The sequence below is a fragment of the Chiloscyllium punctatum genome, chromosome 49 (assembly GCF_047496795.1).
Source record: "Chiloscyllium punctatum isolate Juve2018m chromosome 49, sChiPun1.3, whole genome shotgun sequence".
NCBI classification, from domain to species: domain Eukaryota; kingdom Metazoa; phylum Chordata; class Chondrichthyes; order Orectolobiformes; family Hemiscylliidae; genus Chiloscyllium; species Chiloscyllium punctatum.
In genome coordinates, this window is record NC_092787.1 from 31,634,813 (window position 1) to 31,659,070 (window position 24,258).

Sequence of the window (24,258 nt, forward strand, 5' to 3'; positions counted from 1 at the left end):
CACAGTTCCTTATGGGACTCCAGTAGTCACATCCTGCTAATTTGAGACCTATCCATTATCCTTGCTTTGTCGCCTTCCTCCCAACCATTTTGCAGCCGTGTCAGTAATTTACCCTCAACTCTGTGGGCTTCTACCTTTGTTAACAATCTCTTGTGGGACTTTATCAAATGCCTTCTGTAAGTTTTTTTTATAAATAACATCCATAGACATTCCTCTGTCTACTGTCTTAGTTAGCTCTTCAAAGAAAAAATTCAATGAGGTTTGTCACACATTACCAACCATGAATCCATGCTAGCTCTCCCTGATTAACTGAAAATTTGCCAGGTATTCAATTACCCCATCCTTGGTTATATATTCAAACCATTTCCCAATCACAGATGTTAGGCTAACTGGTCTGTAATTCCCTGGCTTTCTCTCTTCTGCCATCTGTTTAAAAAAAACTGATGTGTGCAATTTTCTAATCAAGACAGATAACTCCTGGATTGAGGGAACGCTGAAAGATTGGAGTTAGGTCATCTACAACATGCTCCCCTACAGCTTTAACACCTTTGGAAAGAAATGGTCAGGTCCTGGGAATCTCTCTTTAATGCCATTAATTTCCTCATTAACTGTTTTACACGTTAATTTTATTCAGTCCCTGTCTACCACCACCCCCCCACCCAATCCACTATTAATTTCATTTCTTCCACCAAATCATCCTCCTTTTCTACTATAAATACAGTGGCATGTATTCAACAGGTTTGTCATTTCCCCATAGTCATTGGCAATTCCTCTACTTTCAGTCATTAGCAGGCCAACATTGCTTCAGATCCCTGCCTTCCCTTTATGTCACAAAAACATTCCTTCTTGTTGATTCTGATGTTTATTGCATGTTAACTTTCATAAGCACTTTCACTAGCTCTTGTAAGCTTCTTTGTGGCCATTTGCAGGTTTTTGTATCTCCCATTCAGCAGGATCTTTGCTTACTTTTTGCATTTTTATAAGGCCTACCTTGTTGTTTTATGCTGTCCCTTATCTCTTTGGACTCATACAGTGCAGAAACAGACCCTTTGGTTCAACTCATCCATACCAACCAAGTTTTCCAAACTAATTTAGTTCTACATGCCTGAATTTAGCTCATATCCTTCTAAACCTTTCCTATTCATATACCTGTCCAAATACCTGTTAAATGTGAAATTGTATCTGCATTTACCACTTCCTCTAGCAATTCATTCCACATACAAACCATCCACAGTGCGAAAATGTTGCCCCTCAGGTCCTCTTTACATCTTTCCCCTCTCACCTTAAATATATGTCCCATAGTTTTGAACTTGGGAAAAAGGGGAAAAGACCTTTGCCCTCAACTCCAGTGAAAAAAGGCTCAGCCTATCCTTATATTTCAAACTCACTAGTCCTGGTGACATCCTGGTAAATCTTTTCTGAACCCACTTTAATTTGATAGTATCCTTCCTATGACAGAATAACTAGAAATGTACACAATACTCCAAAAAAGTGGTCTCACCAATGTCCTTCACAACCTTAACATGATGCTCCAACCCCTACGCTCAATGATCTGAGCAACGAAGTCAAGCATGCTAAACATCTTAACCACCCAGTCTCCTGTGGTGCAACTTTCAAAGAACTTTGTACCTAGGTCTCTGTTCCACACCAATATGTAGAGCCCTACCATTAACGGTTTCAGTCTTTAGATATAGGAGAAAGTGAAGACTGCAGATGCTGGAGATCAGAGCTGAAAATGTGTTGCTGGAAAAGCGCAGCAAGTCAGACAGCATCCAAGAAGCAGGAGAATCAACGCTTTGGGCATGAGCCCTTCTTCAGGAGTCTTTAGATATAACTTTATTTGACCATGGCTGTTTTTCCTGTGAAGTAGAGCTTTTCCCTCTCGAGGATATAAACGGTGTTATGCTAAGTGTATTTCTAAGCATCCTCTATTGTTTGTTTTACCCATTGGCAGAGGTTTCCTGCTTTCTTTGGGCAATGTCTATTCTTATTATATGGGTCAGACAATAAATGCTGGCCAGCTAGTGACACTCACATCCCACAAACAAATTAAAAAACAATTAAAATTGGCTTTACCCAAGTCTAAGATTCTCATAGCTGATCATGCCCTTCATATCATCTCCATCTTGTGGAAGCAGGCCATTCGGTCCATAGAGTCCACACCATCCCTCCAAACAGCATCCCACCCAGACCCACCTCACCTATCCCTGTAACCCTGCATTTCCCAAGGCTAATCCACCTAGCCTGCACAATCTTGGACACTGAGGAAATTTAGCATGGCCATTCCACCTAATCTGCACATCCTTTTGGATTGTGGGAGGAAACCACAGCACCTGGAGGAAACCCATTCAAACAGGGGACAACATGCAAACTCCACACAGACAGTTGCCCAAGGCTGGAATCGTATCTGGGTCCCTGGCACTGCAAGGCAACAGTGTTAACTACTGAGCCACCTTGCTGTTGTGTACTCAGGGTGAAGACATAACTATGTGGGCGGCACGGTGGCACAGTGGTTAGCACTGCTGCCTCACAGCGCCAGAGATCCGGGTTCAATTCCTGCCTCAGGTGACTAACTGTGTGGAGTTTGCACGTTCTCCCCGTGTCTGCGTGGGTTTCCTCCGGGTGCTCCGGTTTCCTCCCACAGTCCAAAGATGTGCGGGTCAGGTGAATTGGCAATGCTAAAATTGCCTGTAGTGTTAGGTAAGGGGTAAATGTAGGGGTATGGGTGGGTTGCGCTTTGGTGGGGCGGTGTGGACTTGTTGGGCCGAAGGGCCTGTTTCCACACTGCAAGTAATCTAATCTAAAGTATGCATTTAATTTGTCTGGGACCTAAATGTCCCCCATTTTAACTTCTCCAATTTCAGATTGCAATTGGCCTACATCAGTTGCAATTGGCCTCACTAATTTTTTTTTTCTCCTCACATACCTCTATTAACTTTTATCATCAGTTTGGATGTTCCCACAACTTACTCTCAATTTCCCCCTCTCAATCCCTTTGCTGAATCTCACAAATGAATCTAATTCCACTTCTAATTTCCCCAATTAACCATGGCCAGGCCACATTTTGTATTTTAATTTTATGCCAGACAATAATGAACAATTGTTGTACTGCCTCTATGTAGGTTATGTCAGGCCAAGAAAAAGGACAAATTCAATCAACTTTTGCTTGTTTAAGCTGCTCCTTAAAGAGCACTAGGGGAACGCCTTCATGACATGGAACCCAGGAGGAGTTCAAGAACACTGCTCATCACCAGCTTCTCAAGGGCAATTAGAGATGGGCAATAAATGCTGGCCTTGCCAATGATGTCCACATCTTGTGAGCAAATGAGAAAAAGAAAAGTACATTGCTATTGCAACAATGCAATTTGGGGGGGGGGGGGGGGGGGGGGGGAGAAAGAAAGGGGGATGGACACAAGGGCAAATCAATATACTATTTCATTTCTTTTCCTTTCCACGACTATCTCACTCCGATGTAAATGTACATTCTGCTCACAAATACATGGCTGTTCAGAGACTTGGCTGCCAAAACGTTAATCGATAAATTATATGCAAATTTGGAGAAGGTGCACAGAGTTCCAGAAAGCCCAGGGGGAAAGAATAAGAAAATTGAAAATAATTAAAAAGTATTTCATTTTGCTCTTATGAACTGTTTTGCCAAAATCTCAGTAAACCATACCTTTGCTTTGCTGTATGTTCTCATCTTCTGATTTAAGCTTACGAGCGGTTTCATCATAGACAGTGCTGCTCACGTCAAAACCAGCCAGATTGTTCACTGTTCCTAACACCTTGTTTCCTTGTTCTGAAATTTTCTTTGAAAGTCTCTCACTGTAACTTGCATTAGTATGAAAATTGGCCAGATTCTCTTCACTATCCAAGTCATAACTTGCATCAAGGCGCCCATCATCAAATTCTATGCCTTGAGAATCTGGCCCAGGCATGTAGTAAAATGAATCAAAAGAAGGTCGAAGTCTTTTGAAGTGTAGAATCCGAGGTATTGTATATTCATAGGTAACATAAGGGTTCTTGCCACTTTGAATAAGTAACTAAGAATGCAAAAGGATCAATTAGAACACTGTCACCATTTGTACAGCATGTGCGCTTGTACATGTTTCACTAAGTGCAGTTCTCGGCATCTGAACAGTCGAGATAATACATACATTAAAATGAACAGAATATTATATTAATTCGAAGAATGCCCTGGTTGAGAGAAACGAAGGGCAAGTAACATTCACATCAAACAGATTTCAGGCAATGAATCCCCCACAATCAACATCCTGGCAGTTAGCATTGACAAGAAATTGAACTAGCCTAAAAATATAAATTTTGTGGCTGCAAAAGCAGGTCAGAGGGCAGGATCCTACAGTGAGCAACTCACCTCATAACTCCCAAAAGACTGCCTGATTACAGAGAACTAGTAAGTATGTGATTGAGCACTCCCACTTTCCTGGATACATACAATTCCAACAACATTAAAGAAGTTTGACAACACTCAGGACAAAGCAAACTACTCGACTGGCACTACATCCTAAACATTGATTCCCACTACCACCGATGCATAGTGCATACCATCTCGGAGATGCATTGCACAAATTCACCACGGCTCCATAAACAGCACCTTCCAAGTTCATGGTCACTGCTATCTAAAAAGGTCAAAAAAGGTAGAAAATGCATAGGAATACCATGGAAGTTCTTCGCCAAGCCACTCACCATCAGGACTTGGCAATGCATTACCATTTAGTGCTACCGGGTCAAAATCCTTGAACTCTCTCCCATGACACCATTAGATACAGGTGCAGAAGTAGGCCATTCAGCCCATCAAGAGTACTTCATTATTCAATGAGACCATGCCTAATCAGATAATCATAGAAATATAATAAAGTAAGAGGAGTAGACTTTGAGTGTGCTTTGCCAAGCATCATGATCATGGTTGATCATTCAACTCAACAGCCTATTTTTGCTTTTACTGCATAAATTTTGATCCCTTTAGCCCCAAGTGCTATATCCAACTACTTCCAGAAATCTCACAATGGTTTGGCCTTGACTGTTTTCTATGATAGCAAATTTCACAGTCTCACCACTCTCTGGGTGAAAACATTTCACCTCATCTCAGTCCTAAATGGTCTACCCTGTATCCTTAGCCTGTGACCCCTGTTTCTAGATTCCCTTGCCACTGGGAACATCATTCCTGCATCTATCTTGTTAGAAATTTATAGGTTTCTATGAGAATCACCCCCCAACTCCCCTCATTCTTCTGAACTCCAGTGAATATAATGGTGTAGCCTTACTGGTGTCTTGTACAGCTGAAGCATGACCTCATGGCTCCGAAACTTGATCCCCCTACCAATAAATGCCAACACAATATATATCTTCTTAACAACCCTATCAACCTGAGTGACAACTTTCAGGGATATATCCATCTGGACACTGAGCTCCCTCTGTTCATCTACACTGCCAAGAATTTTACCGTTAGCCCAGTACTCTGCATTCCGGTTACTTCTTCCAAAATGAACTACCTCACGCTTTTCCGCATTAAACTCCATTTGCCACTTCTCAGCTCAGCTCTGCATCCTTGCTACGTTCCTCAGTAATCCACAACATTCTTCAGCACTATCCACAACTCTGCCTACCTTAGTGTCATCTGCAAATTGCCAAACCCACCCTTCTATACCTGCATCCAGATTAATTATAAAAATGACAAACAGCAATGGCCCCAAAACAGACCTCTGCAGCACACTACTAGTAACTGAGCTCCAGGATGAATATTCCCAATCAACCACCACTCTGCCTTCTTTCAGCTCGTCAATTTTGGATCCAAACAGCTAAATCACCTTCAATCCCTAAACTTCATATTTTATGCAATAGCCTACCATGTGGAACCTTATCAAACGCCTTACTGAAGTCCGTATACACCACATCAACCACTTTACCTTCATCCACCTGTTTTGTCACCTTCTCAAAAAGAACTCAGTAAGGTGAGTTAGGCACGACATACCCTTCACAAAACCATGTTGACTATCCCTAATCAAATTATTTCTTTCCAGATGATTATAAATCCTCTCAACTTTTTCCAAGACCTTCCCCACAACCAAAGTAAGGTTCACTGGCCTATAATCACCAGGGTTGTCCTGACTCCCCTTCTTAAACAAGGGAACAACATTTGCTATCCTCCAGTCCTCTGGCACTACTCCTGTTGACAATGATGACATAAAGATCAAAGCCAAACGCTCTGCAATCTCCTCCCTGGCTTCCCAGAGAATCAGAGGATACATCCCACCCGGTCCAGGAGTCTTGTGTATTTTGAAATCTTCCAAAATTGCTAAAACCTACACTGTCAGCATCAATCCCATCTAATCCAGCAGCTTGTATCTCTGTATTCTCACTAACATTGCCCTTTTCCAATGTGAATACTGACGAAAAGTATTCATTAAGCGCTTCGGAGGTCCTCAGATTCAACACACAACTTCCCACGACTGTCTTTGATTGGCCTTAATCTTACTCGATTCATTCTTTTATCCCAGATTTTCTGGTAGAAGGCCTTAGGGTTTTCCTTGATCCTACAACTTCTCATGTCCCCTCCTAGCTCTTCTTAGCTCTCTCTTTAGATCTTTTCTGGCTAACTTATAATTCTCAAGCCTCCAACTAAGCCTTCATGCTTCATCCTCGCATAAGCCTTCTTCTTTCTCTTGAAAAGTGCTTCAACTTCTTTAGTAAACCATGGCTCCCTCTCCTCAACAACTATCTCCCTGCCTGATAGGTATAGACTTATCAAGGACCCACAGTAGCTGTTCCTTGAATAAGCTCCACATTTCAAGTCTGTCCATTCTCTGCAGTTTCCTTCCACATCCTATGCATCTAAAATCTTGCCTAATCACATCATAATTGCCTTTCCTCCAGTTATACCTCTTTCTTTGCCCATTGCTATTGTAAACATAACTGAATTGTGGTCACTATTGCCAAAGTGCTTATCTATCTTCAAATCTAACACGTGGCCGGGTTCATTCCCAGTACCAAATCCAATATGGCCTCAACCCTGTCGGCATTTCTACGTACTGTGTCAGAAAACTCTTCTGCACACATTTGAATAAAAACTGACCCACCTAAACTACTTGAACTTTAGTATTTTCAGTCAATATTGGGGAAGTTAATGTCCCCTATAACAACTATCATATTACTCTCGCTCCTATCAAGAATCATCTTTGCTACTCTTTCCTCTACTTTCCTAGAACAATTCGGAGGCCTATAGAAAACTCCCAACAGGGTGACTTCTTCTTTCCTGTTCCTAACCTTAGCCCAAATTACCTCAGTGGATGAGTCCCCAAACATTATCTCAGCTGCTGTAATACTACTCTTGATTAACAATGCCACATCCCACACTTTTTACCATCTTCTCTGTTCTTGCTGAAACATCTAAATTCCAGAATCTGCAACAACCATTCCTATTCCTCATCTAGCCATGTCTCAAATGGCCACAACCTTGAAATCCCAGGTACCAACCCATGCTGCAAGTTCACCCACCTTATTCCGGATATATAAAAGGCAACATTTTAACAGGCCAAAGGGCCTGTTCCTGGGCTGTAAATTTTCTTTGTTCTTTATCATGTTATTCTATCATTTTAGTTTTTCTCCAGCACCACTTTATTTGCCTCTTTGATCAGATGCTGCTCCTGCATGCTTATCTTCTGTGACTGGTGTACAAGAATACCCAGGTCTCATTGCACATTCTCTCTTAATTTATAATCAGATAATAATCTGCCTTCCTGTTTTGACTTCCAAAGTGGATAAGTCATATTTATCCACACTGTATTACATGTGCCATGAATTTGCCAAATAATCATCTTGTTCACAACTCAAATCTACTTTCCTGCTTTACCCCCACCACTCTCGATTCCCCCTTATTGATTAAGGATGTGTTTATCACAGTCTTGAATACACTCAATGAAATAGCCTCCACAGCTCAGTGATAAAGAATTCCACAGATGCATTACTCTTAGAAGGCATTCCTCCTGGTCTATCTCAAATGGCCAATCCCTTACTTAGATTAAGTCCTCTGGTTCCATATTCTCCCACAAGAGGATCCACCTCCTTCTATCTACCCTGTCACACCCCTGAAGATTCATATGCTTTAAAATAAGGTTGCCTTTCAATCATTCTTTTCAACCAATGGATACAATCTTAACGTATGTCAAGCTCTTCTCATGGAAAATCCCTCCATATTCAAAATCAATCTCATGAACTTTCTCTGGACTGCCTCCAATGAGCGCATATCTTTCTTTAAACTGTACATCATATTCCAGGTGTAGTCTCACTGGTCTCTCGTATAGTTTAACAAAAGTGTCCTGTTTTTACTCCATCCCTTTGAAATAATGGCTCGCAGTCCAATTATCTGAACATGAATACTAGTGTTTTGTGATTTATGTACTGAGATCCTCTAGAATGGTAACTTTTGGTGTGGACTTATTGGGCCTAAGGGCCTGTTTCCCCACTGTAGGGAATCTAATCTCTGCCAAAAAACTTCTATATTTTTCACCGCTCTCCTGTTTTTCTATACTGGGTTCGAAGTCAGACAACACCAGGTTATAGTCCAACGGGTTTAGTGAAAAATCACAAGCTTTCAGAGCATTGCCCCTTCATGTGAAGAGAGGCACAGAATTTATAGGCAAAGATATCAAAAGATCATACAAATTGAGTGTGAGAGGAGAATCAACAGGCTGAACCCTCTGCAGGTGATAAAGAGTATCAGACTGTGTGAGTAAAGTGTCAACAGCCGAGTAACAAGTGAAGGGATCACCTATAACCCGATTAAATGAGACAGAGAGATAATTACAAATATTAAAAGTAAAGTGGTGCTGGAGAAAAACTAAAATGATAGAATAACATGATAAAGAACAAAGAAAATTTACAACTCAGGAACAGGCCCTTTGGCCCTCCAAGCCTGAGCCGATCCAAATGTACTGTCTAAACCTGTTGGTCAATTCCTAAGCATCTGCATCCCTCCTACTCATGCATCTGACCAGACGCATCTTAAAATGAATCTACCGTGCCTGCCTCTACCACCTCTGCTGGCAACATGTCCCAAACGCCCACCACTCTCTTACCGCGTGTATCCCCTTCAACTTTCCACCTCTCACTTTGAAAGCATGACCTCTCGTTATGGAATCCTTCACCCTGGGAAAAAGCTTGAGACTATCCACCCTGTCTATACCCTTTATGATTTTGTAAACCTCAAATCAGGTCCCCCCTCAATCTCCTTTTTTCTAGTGAAAATAAACCTAACCTACTCAACCTCTCTTCATAGCAAGCACCTTCCATACCAGGCAACATCCTCGTAAACCTTCTCTGCACCCTCTCCAAAGCGAACATATCCTTTTGGTAGTGTGGCGCCCAGAACTGTACACAGTATTCTAAATGCAGCCGAACCAATGTCTTGTACAATTTTAACATGACTTGCCAGCTCTTATACTCAATACCCCGTCCAATGAAGGCAACCATACTATATGCCTTCTTGACCACTCTATTCACCCGTGCAGCAACCTTCAGGGTACAATGGACTGCACTCCCAGATGTCTCTGCTCATCAACTTTTCCTAAAGCTCTTTCATTCATTGTATAATTTGTTCTAGAATTAGACTTGCCTAAATGCATCACCTCACATGTCTGAATTGAAAGCCATCTGCCACTTTTCCGCCCAACTCTCCAGTCTATGCATATCCTCCTGTATTCTTTGACAGTCCCCTATGCTTTCTGTACTCCACCAATCTTCATGTCATCTGCAAACTTGCTGATCATACCACCAATGCCCTCTTCCAGATCATTTATGTATATCACAAACAGTAGTGGTCCCAATACGGACCCCTGTGGAACACCACTGGTCATCTTTTTCCATTTCGAGAAACTCCCTTCAACTACTACTGTCTCCTGTTGCTCAACCAGTTCTTTATCCACCTAACTAGAACACCCTGCACACCATGTGACTTCACAGTCTCCATTAGTCTACAATGGGGAACCTTAGCAAACGCCTTACTAAAGTCCATGTATATGACATCAACAGCCCTTCCTTCATCTAACAACTTGGTCACTTCCTCGAAAAACTCTATCAAGTTGGCAAGGCACGATCTCCCCCGCACAAAACCCTGTTGCTCGTCACTGATAGGATCTATTTATATTTGGAAAGGCATGAGCTCATCTCTCAGTACCTTCGCCAGCAACTTTCCCACCACTAATGTCAGGCTCACGGGTCTGTAGTTACCCGGAATATCCCTACTACCCTTCTTGTACAGGGGAACAAGATGAGCAATCTTCTAGTCCTCTGGCACCTCATCTGTATTTAAGGATGCCACAAAGATATCTGATTGGTTAGACCCTTGGCATACGACTTTTATACCTAAGTAATCCAAAACTGTACAAACTAATTAAGGTAGAGAGATCATAAGTTATCAAGGCGATGGTGTCAAAATAGGACAGTAAGGAAGATTTTACAGATACAGAACATTGTGGTGGGGTTACATGTGGCACGACATGAACTCAAGATCACAGTTGAGCCCTTCTTCATTGTACAGAACTTGGCTATCAGTTTCTGCTCAGCAATTCTGCATTGTGTATTGTGAAAGCCATCTTGGAGGAGGCTTACTCAAAGATCAGAGGCTGAATGCCCTTGACCTCTGAAGTGTTTCCCAACTGGAGGGAACATTCCTGTCTGGCGCTTGTTGTGCAGCATCGATTCATCTGTTGCCATTGCATCTGCATTGTCTCACTAAATTTGCCATCCCTTGGGGCATCCTTGCCTGCAGTAATGAGATAGACAACGTTGGTAGAGTCACATGAATATCTGCTGTATATGTGGTGAGTGGCATTCCCAAGTGTGATGGTAAGTATCCATGTCAATGATCGAACATGATTTGCAGAGGTTCTCATGGCAGGGTGGTGTGGCGTTGTGATCAATGTTAATGTTGTCCTGAATGCTGGGTAGTTTTCTGCAAACAAAAGTCTGTTTAAGGTGAGGCGGTTGTTTGAAGATGACAAGTAGGGATGATCTTGGTGAGATGCTTGTCACCATTGATGACACGTTGAAGGCTGCAAACATGGCATACTTTCTCCCCTCTGGGGAAGTACTGGATGACGAAGGGCACTCAGGTTGTATCCTGGGTTTGCCTTCTGGAGGAGGTCAGTTTGTCACAATGGCACGTTGGAACTGGCAATGAATTGAGCACCATATCCAGTTCTTATGAGGACATCCTTCAAAATCTTTAGGTGTCAGTAGTGTTCCTCCCCATCTAAGCAGATCCTGTGTATGTGCAGGACTCATCTGTAGGGAATAGCTTTAACATGTTTAGGGTGGAAGCTGGGGAAGTGCAGCTTTGAGAGGCTATCCCTAGGCTTGCTGTAGAATGAGGTGCGGAGATGTCTGTCCTTGATGGAGATGTGCATGTCCAAGAAGGAGACATTCTGATGTGTAATCCATGGCAAGTCTGATCGTGCGATGAAACTGGTTTATATTGCTATGCAATTGTTTCAGTGATTCTTCGCCATGAGTCCAAAGGAAGAAAATATTGTTGACGTATCTGGTATACAGTGTTGGTTAGAGGTCCTGTGCAAAGAAATCTTGCTTGAACTGGTGCATCATGTGTCTGAATAAATAACCAGTTGTTGAAAGTGAAGACACTGTGGTCAAGCATGAAGCAAATGAGTTGTAGGACAGCAGCTGAAAATTGAGAGTTTTTGGTGTTGAGTATGGAGGCTGTTGCAGCGATGAAGCATCTGGGGAATGTTGGTGTAGAGTGCCAAAACATCCACTGACGATTAATGGCTCTGGTTCGAATGGTCCATGGGTTCTGAGTTTCTGTAAGAAGGGATGACACGGTGGCTTAGTGGTTAGCACTGCTGCCTCACATCAGCAGGGACCCATGTTTGATTTCAGCCTTGGGCGACTGTCTTGGGCGGAGTTTGCACACTCTCCGTGTTTACATGGGTTTCCTCCGGCTGCTCTGGTTTCCTCCCTCATTCCAAAGCTATGCAGGTCAGGTGAATTGGCCATGCTAAACTGACAAGAGTGTTAGGTGCATTAGTCAGAGGGAAATGGGTCTGGGTGGGTTACTCTTTGGACCAACAAGTCCATACCAACCCTCCAAAGGGCCTGTTTCCACACTGTAGGGAATCTAATCTAAGTCTGCAGTGTGGTGACAGTAGCTGGGGGTTCCTTGTGCATTGGGTTTCAAGATGCCCTCAACATAGTCAAAGAGGTTCTCACATGGGGTCCCACTGCCTGATACGATTGGTTGTCCAAATGAGTTGGCTTTGTGCATCTTTGGAAGGCAGTAGAAGTCTTCTATGCAAGAGGTAAGTGGGATAAGAGTGAATAGGATACTTTGAAGGGCTGGATCAAAGCTATCTATTAGCCTTTTGAGTTGACAGGTGTGTTTTTTGTTTGGATTGGCAGGTAGCTGTCTGTAATGGTCGTTCAGTTGTCAGTACACCTCTTTGCAGTCGTCTGTTCTATTCTGTATGATGATAGCTCCTCCTTTGTTTGCTAATTTGATGACAATGTTATAACTGATCTTGAGAGCTTGGATACTATTACATTGTGCTTGGGGTGGCATTCTGCACTTCCTTGTGAGCACAGCTGATGAATCTGGCGTTAACGCATCTCCTCACAGCTTGAGCCGAGGGCAGCGGCCTTCCAGAGGGGACCAATTCGATTCTCTTTGGTTGCTGCACTGCGGATCTCGATCGACAGTTCCGGTTTTGTTGGTTGACTCATTGGGCTCGCTCCTGATACCTTGGTGTTTCTGGAAAAATCCCCAGAGCCTTATTTGCCTGGTGAATTCCCCTGTTTTGTTATTCAGCTATTGACACTTTACACACACCATCTGACACTCTTGATTACCTGAGAGACCTTTTAGTCAGCTTGTCGGCACTCCACATTTGTATTATCTTTTGATCTTCCTGCCTATAACATCTGTGTCTCTGTGCTTCTCTCTCACTGACGAAGGGACAATGCTCTGAAAGCTTATGATTTCACATAAACCTACTGGACTATAACCTGGTGTCATTAGACTTCTGACCTTGTCCACCCAGTCCAACACCTGCACCATTATTCCTATACTCGAGTACACATGACAACAAAAATCTAACCAATAAAAAATCTTGTAAATAAAATTTAAAATCTAAGACTTCCCCATTTAAACGTTTAGCTCTTCCATTCTTACTATCAAAGTGCATAGCATCACATTTTAGAAACATAGAAAAGTACAGCACAGAACAGGCCCTTTGGCCCATGATGTTGTGCTGAGGTTTAATCCTAACGTAAAATATAATAACTTAACCTATGCACCCCTCAACTCATTGCTGTCCATGTGCATGTCTAGCAGTCGCTTAAATGTCCCCAAGGACTCTGCTTCCACCAGCACAGCTTACAACGCATTCCATGCATTCATAACTCTTTGCGTAAAGAACCTACCTCTGATGTCTCCTTTATACCTTCCTCCTAATACCTACAAACTATGACCCCTCATACCAATCAATCCTGCCCTGGGGAAAAATGCTTTGGCTATTGACTCTAAGTATTCCTCTCATTATTTTGTACACCTCGATCAGGTCTCCTTTCTTCCTCCATCTGTCCAGAGAGAAAAGTCAGAGCTTATTCAGCCTTTCTTCATAAGGCAAGCCCTCCAGTCCAGGCAGCATTCTGGTAAACCTTCTTTGCACCCTCTCCAAAGCCTCTGTATCTTTCTACAGTAGGATGACCAGAACTGGACAAAATATTCCAAGAGTGATTTCACCAGGGGCTTGTAGAGCTGTAGCAAAACCTCGCATCTCAAACTCGATCCCCCTGTTAATGAAAGCCAAAACACCATATGCTTTCTCAACAACCCTATCCACTTGGGTGGCAACTTTGAGGGATCTATGTACCCGCATACCCAGATCCCTCTGCTCCTCCACACTACCTAGAATCCTGTCTTTAATCCTATGTTCAGCATTCGAGTTCGACCTTCCCAAATGCATCACTTTACATTTATCCAGGTTGAACTCCATCTGCCATTTCTCAGTCCAGCTCTGCATCCTGTCTATGTTGCACTGCAGTAACCCTCTATACTATCGACCAACCTTTGTCATCTGAAAATTTACTAACCCACCCCTCAACCAAGTCATTTATAAAAACTACAAAGAGCACAGGCCCAAGAACAGAGCCCTGCGGGACCTCACTCAACACTGACTTCCAGGCAGAATACTTTCCATCTATAACCACTCTCTGCCTTCTGTCAACCAGCCAATTCTAAATCCAGATAGCAAAATCTCCCGGTATCCCATGCTTCCTGACTTTATGAATGAGCCTACCATGGGGAACCCTATCAAAATGCCTTGCTGAACTCCATATACAACACACCCACTGCTCGACCTTCATCGCCCTGTCTTGTCACCTTCTCAAAGAACTCAATAAGGTTTGGAGGCATGATCTGCCCCTCACAAAGATATGCTGACTGCCTTTAAACACACTATATTTTGCCAAATATTCATAAATCCTATCCCTCAGAATTCTTTCCACAACTTTGCTGACCACAGACATAAGACTGACTGGTCTGTAATTGCAGGGATTTCCCTATTGCCCTTCTTGAAAAGAGGAACAACATTTGTCTCCTTCCAATCCTCCGGTACGACTCCCGTGGAGAGTGAGGAGGCAAATATCCTCGCCAGCAGCTTAGCAACCCCCTTTCTTGCTTCCCGGAGCAGCCTAGGGTCTGGCCCTGGGGACTTATCAATCTTAATGTTTTCCAACATTTCCAGCACATCAACATCATCAATCTTGATCTCGTCAAGACTGTAATCCAGCTCCTAAGTTTTCACAACAAGGTCCCTTTCCTTGGTGAAAAATGAAGCAAAAAACTTATTTCAGACTTCCCCTATCTGCTCAGACTCCACGCACAAGTTCCCTCTGTTATCCCTGATTGGCCCTACCTTCTCCCTGATCGTTCTCTTTATTTCTCACGTATGAGGAATTTTCCCACATTATATTCCATCTGCCAAGCTTGTCCACTCACTTAACTTGTTTATCCATCTGTCGAACTGTCACCCTCACTATTTGCCTTCCCATCTTTCATGACATCCATAAACTTGGCAACAGTACATTCACTTCCTTCACACTAGTCAATCATTTATAAATAAATTTTAGCCCAAGCACTGATCCCTGTGGCACTCTGCTCTGCATATGCCCCATTTATCCCAACACACTAATGGTTAGCTAATCTTCTATCCATACTAATATACTGTTCAAACCTATGAGCACTTGTCTCATGAAGCTTTATGTGTAAGACTTTGTCAAACACATTTTGGAAATTGAAATATATCACATTTAGCAAATCCCCTTTATCTATCCTGCTTACCGCCAACTTATAGAGTTTTGATAAAAACGTTTGTTAGGTATCATTTAGCCTTCATGAAGCCACACTGACTCTGCTTGATTATATTATGCATTTAGGTATTTCTAAATGTTCTGCCTTTACATCCTTTGTAACAGATTCTAACATTTTTCCTTTGTTTTTAAAGGTTTTATATTGGTAGTTTTCTAAACCTCTGGGACTTTTACAGAAGCTAAGGATTCTTGAAATAGTACTACCAGTGCATCCACTATTTCTGTAGATATTTCATTTAAAATCCTAGGAAAGCAGCCCAACAAGTTCAAGGGGTCTTATCAGATTTCAGCCCCATTACTTTCCAAAGCACATTTTCTCTCATGATAGTGGAGTTTTTTTTTATGGCTATCTTTGCTCATGATCTTTTCAGTCTACATGAAGGTTAAAGTCACCCATAATTAATATACTGTCTTTCTTACATTCCCACATACCTGTTTATGGAGATAATTAGCATGCAGGTTCAACAAACAATTGGAAAAACCAATTAAATGTTAACATTTATTAAAAGAAACTGGAGTACAGGAATAGACAAGTTACAATTCTTCAGGGTTTTGGTGGTCAGTTATGGAGTGTCATCTGTGATTTTAGCCTCCACATTTAAAATTACTTACATTGGCAACACAGTGGCTCACAGTGGTTAGCACTGCTGTCTCAGTGCCAGGTACCCAGGTTCGATTCCACCCTCAGCCGACTGTCTGTGTGGAGCTTGCACAATCTCCCAGTGTCTGGGTGGGTTTGCTCCGGTTGCTCTGGTTTCCTCCCACACTCCAAAAGATATGGTTAGATAGATTGACAGTGGTAAATTGCCCATATGCCCCAGGGATATGCAGTTTAGGTGAATTAGCCCTGGAAAATGCAGGGTTACAGGGATTGGGTGGGATGCTCCTTGGAAGGTTAATGTAGACTTTGTGGTCTGAATGGCCTATTTCCACACTGTAGGGATCCTATTATTGGAGACAGTACTGTGAAGGTTCAGTAAATTGGTTCCTGTGATGAAGATGGTAGCCTAAGCAAATTGGGTCTACATTCTATGCAGTTTAGGAAAATTGTGGTGATTTCATGGAGAAGTACATGGATCTGAAGGGTTTGATAGAGTAGATGCTGAACAGCTGATTCCACTGGTTGGGGAATCTAAGATACAAGGGAACAGTTTCAGGATAAAAGGCTAATCATTTAGAACTCAATGAGAAATTCCCTTAATTACAGGGTTGCAAATCTTTGGGATTCTCTCAGTGGAGTCTCCATTATTGCAGGTATTTAAGGCTGGGAAAGACAGACGCTTGGTCCTTAAGGAAAGTGGAGTTAATGAATTAGCTCAGCCACGATCATACTGAATGATGGAGCAAGCTTGATGTCTATGGTCTCCTCCTGCACCAGTTTCTGGGGCCCTTGTAGAACAGAAAAGGCTTTTGAAGGTATGAGACAGACAGTCACCAAGGTGCGCATCCATGTTATGTCATGTCATGGGCCAGAGGCAGAACCGTGTTCAAGCACAAAATGTAACCTCATGGCCTGGCACATCTCTGCTCTACTATTGCCAAAAGCCAGGGGATCAAGCCTGGTTCAAAGAAGAGCGCAAGAATGCACACCAGGAATAGCACTAAGTAAATCTAAAAATGACAACCTGATGAAGATACAACACAAGACTACTTACAGGCCAAATAACAGAAGCAGCACATGATAGACAAGAGCTAAATAATTTCACCAACAGAATAGATCTATACTCTGTTATCCTGCCACATCCTATGAACCGTGGTAGATTATTAAACAACCAACTAAAATTTAAAAAAAAAACTTAAGTATGCCATCCTCAATGATGGAAACCCAGCAGATCAGTGTGAAACAAAGCTAAAAGTTTGCAACAACCTTGAGGCAAAAATACCAAGTGGATGATCTATCTAAGCCTCCTCCTGAGATGCCGCATCACAGTCTTCAGTCAATTCAATTCACTCCAGGTGATATCAAGAAATGGCTGAAGAGACCAGATACTGCAAAGTTTACAGACTTAACACTGTCCTGGCTGTGTTCTGAAGACTTCTACTCTAGAAATACCTGTGGCCCTAGCCAAACATTTTCATAATATCTACGAACTGGCATTCGCCTGACAACATGTAAAATTGCCCTGTAATGTCCAGTCCAAACTGCAGAATTAATTCAATCTAGCCAATTAGGACCATCAGTTTATTCTCAATTAGCAGCAAAATGATGGAAAGTGTCATCAACATTGCTATTAAGCAGTTGCTCAGTGATAACATGCTGACAGACTCTCCGGTTGAGTTCCTCCAGAGTCACAGATCTCCTGACCTTATCACAGCATTAGAACAAACAGACAAAAGAGGAGAGCTCAAGTAGTGAAGTGACAGTGGCTTCCCTTGACATCAAGGCAGCACATGACCGTGCATCCAATCAAGTAGCCCTAGCAAAACTGGAGTCAATGGGAGTCATGGGGAACTTATCCTAGAATTCCTCAAGCTAGTGTTTGAGGTCCAACTAACCTCAGCTACATCAAGTCAAAAGTGGGGATGTTTATTGGTTATTTCACAACGCTCATCAGCATTAGTCATTCCTCAGGTACTAAGCAGTCAGTATGCGGATGCAGAAAAACCTGCATTCAAATAGGACTGTGATCTTGACGGGCAGGATCATAAGTAGGAGGTTCAGAAGCACTTGCTCTCATGTAGGTTTCTTACATCCTATTTTGAAAGGGATCATGAAGCCTAGTTTTCAAGAGTGTGACTCAATACTGATAGCCACCTCAGGGCAATCCAAACTTTGAGAAATCCCTGTTGTACATCAGATGAACGTGGCATTAGATCAGGTCTAGTCAGGAAATTCAGTTCCAGAAGCACACTTATTTCTAAACCAGACACCCCTGGACATATTTGTGGGCTGTACCCTTCACCCAAAATGTCCATGGCTTTTAAACATAGTGGTGTATGGGACATTCAATTCCTGATCCAAAATAATTTAGACAATTATTTAAACAATATTAATCTCATTTTGTGTTATCGTTGGTTGGATATTTAAATGAAAGACATACAGTTACCTTTTAAATCATGTATTTATTCATTCAGAAGAAGTGAACATCACTGACTAGGACGAGCATTCATGTTCTTTTCCTAATTGTCCTACAGAAGGTGGTGATGCACTGCCTTCTTGAACTACTGCAATGTTTGGGGCCCAGGGCCCAGAGAGTGCGCTTTTAAGGAAGTGCCAAGATTTTGACACTAACAGTGAAAGAACAGTGATATAGTTCCAAGTCAAGATAGTCTGTAGTTTGTAACGGAACTTGCAGGTTGTAATGCAGATCCAAAGTTTTACCTGCACATCCACCAATTTATTGTATCCGTTGCTCCCGATGCTGTCTCCTCTACATTGGGGAGGATGGATGCCTCCTAGCAGAGCGCTTTAGGGAACATCTCTAGGACACCCGCATCAATCAACCACACCGCCCTGTGGCCCAACATTTCAACTCCCCCTCCCACTCAGCCGTGGACATGAAGGTCCTGGGCCTCCTTCACTGCTGCTCCGTCACCACCGGATGCCTGGAGGAAGAATGCCTCATCTTCTGCCTTGGAACACTTCAACCCCAGGGCATCAATGTGGACTTCAACAGTTTCCTCATTTCCCCTTACCCCACCTCACCCCATCTCCAAAACTTCCAGCTCAGCACTGTCCCCATGACTTGTCTTACTTGCCTATCTTCCTTTCCACTTATCCACTCCACCCTCCTATCACCTTCATCCCCTCCCCCACTCACCTATTGTACTCTATGCTACTTTCTCCCCACCTCCACCCTCCTCTCATTTATCTCTCCACCCTTCAGGCACTCTGCCTGTATTCCTGAAGAAGGGCTTTAGCCCGAAACGTCGATTTTACTGCTCCTCGGATGCTTCCTGAACTGCTGTGCTTTTCCAGCACCACTCTAATCTAAACTCTGGTTTCCAGCATCTGCAGTCATTGTTTTTACCTATACATTTAATCATTCATGTTTTTCTATGTGGTAGAAGTCAAATTTTGGAAGGTTCTGTCAAAGGAGGCATGGTGAGTTACTACAATACATCTTGTATTGTCGATTCTGATGTAACATGATAGTTCCGTCCTCGTGTGATCTTGCGTTATAGGTAAATCAAGCAATAGCTACATCATATAACCTAATGGGGCTGGAATCACATTATACTCAATACAGGTAAGGAAAGTTTGTGTTCTACAAATAATGGTCTAAATTCTTCACTCACATTAAAGCCAATTTATGTGAAGGAACACGTGTTATAGCAGAACTGACTGTACATTTGCTGTCACTGTGCTATGGTACTGGAGGGACTGAACATCATAGATGGTGAATGGCTGCTTTTATCGGGGATGCTATCTTCAGTGTTGGAGATGCATTAATCCAGGTAAGCAGTGAATATTCCATCACATTCCTGACTTGTGCTTTGTAGATGGTGAACAGGCTTGAGAGAGTTGTAAGGAGAGTTACTCGCTGCAGGTTTCCTAGTCTCTGACCTGCTCTTATAGCTACAGTATTTATATGGCTAGTCCAGTTCAGTTTCTGGTCAATGGTAACCTCAGTGTTGATAGTGGGAAATCCAGTGATGATAATGCCATTGAGGTCAAGGGGCAGTAGCTGGATTTTCTCTTGTTGGAGATCTTCATTGCCCAATACTTGTGTGGCATGAATGTTACTTCGATGTTAGTCAGATTATTCATTTTGTTAGTAAGAATAAAAAAAATTTCAAGGGGAGCGAAACCGCTTAATGTTCAGAGAAATTTGGGTATACTAGTACAAGGAACACAGGAAATTACTGTGCAGGTACAGCAAGCAATTTGGAAGGCCACTACCACGTTGGCTTTATTACAAAGGGTTGAAGTTCAAGAATGAGAAAGTCTTTCTACAATGTATAGAACTTGAGAGCACACCTGTGGTACTTTGTTTTCTGCACAGAGAAGGTTGTCGTGGGTTGAGAGGCAGAGCAAGTTGGGTCTACATTCTCCAAAATTTAGAAAAAAAAATGGAGAGGTAATCTCAGTAGAATATACAACATTCCAAAAGGGTTTAATAGGATAAGAGAGATTTCTCGGCTGGGGAAACAACAAAACAGGGGCACAGTCTCAGGATAAGACAACGATTCAGTACAGAGGGGAGAAGTTTCTTCACTCTTAAGAATCATTGGAATTATCTAGCCCCGACAGTTTATGGATGCTCATATGTTCAACATATGTGTTCAGATCTATAGACAGAGTTTTGATCCCTCAGAGAGCGGAGAGATATGGGAGATGGGTGAAAACAGAGCGCAGACATGATCAGAACAAGCTCTAGGAACCATATGGCCTATTCTTATTTTAATTTTTTTTCCTCAGATGGTTGAGAAGTGTGAGCAAACAGTTATTCACAATGTGACCTATTTAACAATTTATTTTATCTAGAATTCAAGCTTTTGTTTGCACAAAACCATAAAAGAAACTTTGGATACATCTGCCATTATGATCGGCACTTATTCAGCACATTCAAAAACAGCATATTTTGTTGTTTCAATGGAAAGTTTAGCATTTTAAAAGTTATACTGCTATTGTTACTGGAGGTTCATAAATCTGCAGAAACTTTGATGAATACAAATTTTGCATGAAAAAAAATGGAGGTTTTACCAGAATATTAACTCCCAGATTAGTCGGTCCTTGAGCCACAATGTATTCAATACCAGTTTCATGCACATCCATTGGTCTCCTATATTTAAAAACGGTGCCTGCAAGGTGAAAGTTTCTCGGACCTTCCACTTTTAAATTGCCATTCACAAAGAAGTTTCCAGATTCATCTGCAACAGCTGGAGGGTAGACAAAAGCACAAATAAAACTCATTTGTTCCCCAGGATGTCACTGCCATGGCTTCAGATTTAATAAAAAAAAAACAATACCAAACCTAGAAATTATAATGCAAGATTCACTGGAACCTGAACGACTATGTATGGGTGAAATGATCCTGTCTTTAGAAAGGGTAGCAAGCCACATATTTTGAAAGAACAAACTGTTACTAGTGATGACATAGGAACAGAGGCTTTCAGTGTTAATGCTCATCCTCTATTCTATTTTGAGGGGAGATAAACAACAATAATGACAGAATTTCCTAAAGAACTGTCAAATGGGAGTCAATGATTAGGAATGTTTAGTTGGCCAGATAATAGTTTCCGCAGCATAGACTGGAGACTGGGACTCTTAAAGCCTTAAGTAGCAAATTCCAAGAAATTTGCTTGGGAAACTGAAGATTCCCATGGATAATTCCCAGCATCTGGTACCATCCACAAGTATCCATTTATTAAAAACTGAGAACCTGGAGGATTTCACTGCAGTTACTAATTACTCAGGAAAAGACAATTGATAACTTAGTCTAACTCCTGTGCAACTCTTAAACTGACCCCCAACTTACCATTCACACCCGCACCCCCCTCTCCAACCCCAAGGGCTACATAAAAAAATTACATTTTATATTCAACACAGAATGCATTAAAATGTTCAAACCGAACAGTTAATGCAAGCAGAGATGAATAATATACAAGATTGCAGTGACTCATTTACAATTCACTAATAATTAGTAACAAACTGGGCCAAACAAATATTCTATAACTGTTAGCCAGTACGAATAGACAGCACAAACCTGTAATAAACAAATACATAGATAACTTCAGATACTTTTATACATACCCAAAACATCATCAGATTTCTTTCTTTCAATTATTTGGATATCTGTTGCACCAACTGGGATGTGGGTTATCAGAGAATAACCTAGGAAACAATTTAACAAATTTTCATATCAAAGTCCATGTCAATCTGCAAGTAGCCATCATCATAGTATAACTCTACGAGCCAAGAGTAAGAGTTTGCCAACTCTACCTGGCAAAAATGGACCTCACACTGATACTTTAGGGTTAAAAAAAACAGATCACAAGATTTAATGGGTTGAGAAAGTAATGACAGTCAGTCAGTTAATGATCATTAGTGGTGTCAGAGGTTTACAGTGCACCGACATTCTGTATGCCCAAATGTGGATGGATCTCTTCTTGAAAATACATAGGCAAGATCAGTCTCGACATGATGACCACTGTAGTAGAATCGATAACACTATCTAGATCCACACATGAACAAATGTCATTTATCCATGACACTATCTTAACACGATTCAGGAAGAAAGGAAAAAAATGGAGGACAGTAGTCTTTTAATTAGTTACGGTGGTGACTCTCAGGAGTTTAACATGAACTATGGTGCAGCATAGACGTCCCCCCCCACGTCTGGCAGCAGGTATTCTTGCCACAGGTTCCTTGCCACTGTTTGAGGAATTCCAGCATAATAAGAATCAGCTCACCAAAGAATTAAACAATTTATACTAATGGCTCGGATTAGGGAATTAAGCAATGCTCTTTCTAAGCTCCAAACAATATACAGCAATTCTAAATTTTCTGCACTGGCCATGCTCAAGTTGCTCCCAATAAAATATCAAGTGAGTAATCGTGCAAATAAAAAAAAAGGAAATATGCATTCAAGCAAATCGCCCACACACTATATAAGAATGATAGTGAATATTGGGACTGGGGGCAACATAGCCAAGTTTGCTGACACACAAGTAAAGTCTTTCCATTTTGGAGTTAATATGGGAACAAATGCCATTATACACAGGACAAACCAACACCAGAGAGAAAGCCCTGCATATCCAGTCTAGAAGACTCTTCAAGAGAGTCATCTTTACTCGAAACATAACTTCCACTATCTCCATGGATACTGCCTGACCCATTGCAATTCCAGCATTTGTTGTTTTCAGTGCAGATTCCAGCATCTGCAGTAATTTGCTCTTTCTATCTAACACCTATCAGGCACATAAGTGGTCACCTGGCAGTACAGGTATGACTTACTGGGACAGCGACGAGTCATTCCACTTGAAACTGCTAGCCAGTGTGGCAGGTATCTTTACTCATTCACAGGATGAGGGCATCGCTGGCCAGGAAGCATTTATTGCCCATCCCTAGATTTAGATTAGATTCCCCACAATAAGGAAATAGGGCCTTTGGCCCAACAGGTCCACACTGACCCTCTGAAGAGTAACCCACCCAGACCCATTCCCCCACCCTATGTTTATTCCTGAGTAATGTACCTAACACTATGGGCAATTTAGAATGGCCAATTCACCTGACCTGCACATATTTGGATTGTGGGAGGAAACCAGAGCACCCAGAGGAAATACATGTAGACACGGGGAGAATGTGCAAACTCCACACAGACAGTCGCCCAAGGTGGGAATCAAACCCGGGTCCCTGGCATTGTGTGGCAGCAGTGCTAACCACTGAGCCACCGTGCCGCCCTAACTGCCCAGTGGGCAATTAAGAGTCAACTACATTGTTATGGGTCTGGAGTCATGTGTAAGCCAGACTGGAAACAGATGACAGTTTCCTTCCCTAAAGGGAATGAATGAACCAGATGGGTTTTCCTGACAATCAACAACTTATTCATGGTCATTAGACTCTTAATTCCAGATACTTATTGAATAAAAATTGCACGGAATGCAGGATTTGAACCCAGTTCTCCTGAACATTCTGGGTTTCTGACAAGCATTGTCTGGGGCCTCTCTGAGCAAGAACCTGGAGGTCCTGCTGGATAGGATGGTGTTACAGGTGGGACTTACTTTTCACCCAGGACCAGAAGTAGAGCTATGACACCAGACCATGCCAGCCTGCTTCTAGACTGCTGCCAGTTTCTAAACAGCCTCAAACCATCTGGAGGAATGCAGAGTGATGTAGTAAGAAGGTCAATGAGCTTCTCCACTCTTCCATAAAATGCCAGCTTCTCTCTTATACCTCATTCTTTCTCTGCT

The 24,258-nt window shown here is 42.2% G+C and overlaps 1 protein-coding gene across 4 annotated transcripts in view; it reads right to left on the reverse strand.

The window, feature by feature from the left end:
- adamtsl2 (ADAMTS-like 2) overlaps positions 1 to 24,258 on the reverse strand; it is a 207,919-nt gene that overhangs the window by 126,740 nt on the left and 56,921 nt on the right. For all 4 annotated transcript variants that reach the window (XR_011956136.1, XM_072566134.1, XM_072566135.1 and 1 more), the window contains exons 8-10: positions 22,100 to 22,180; positions 21,050 to 21,225; positions 3,677 to 4,043 (exon numbers count right to left, since the gene is read on the reverse strand). Coding sequence is in view for 3 of the 4 variants with exons in the window: in XM_072566134.1 (XP_072422235.1) it covers positions 3,677 to 4,043; positions 21,050 to 21,225; positions 22,100 to 22,180 (624 nt within the window). In the remaining variant the exon portion in view is untranslated. The remainder of the gene's footprint in view (positions 1 to 3,676; positions 4,044 to 21,049; positions 21,226 to 22,099; positions 22,181 to 24,258) is intronic.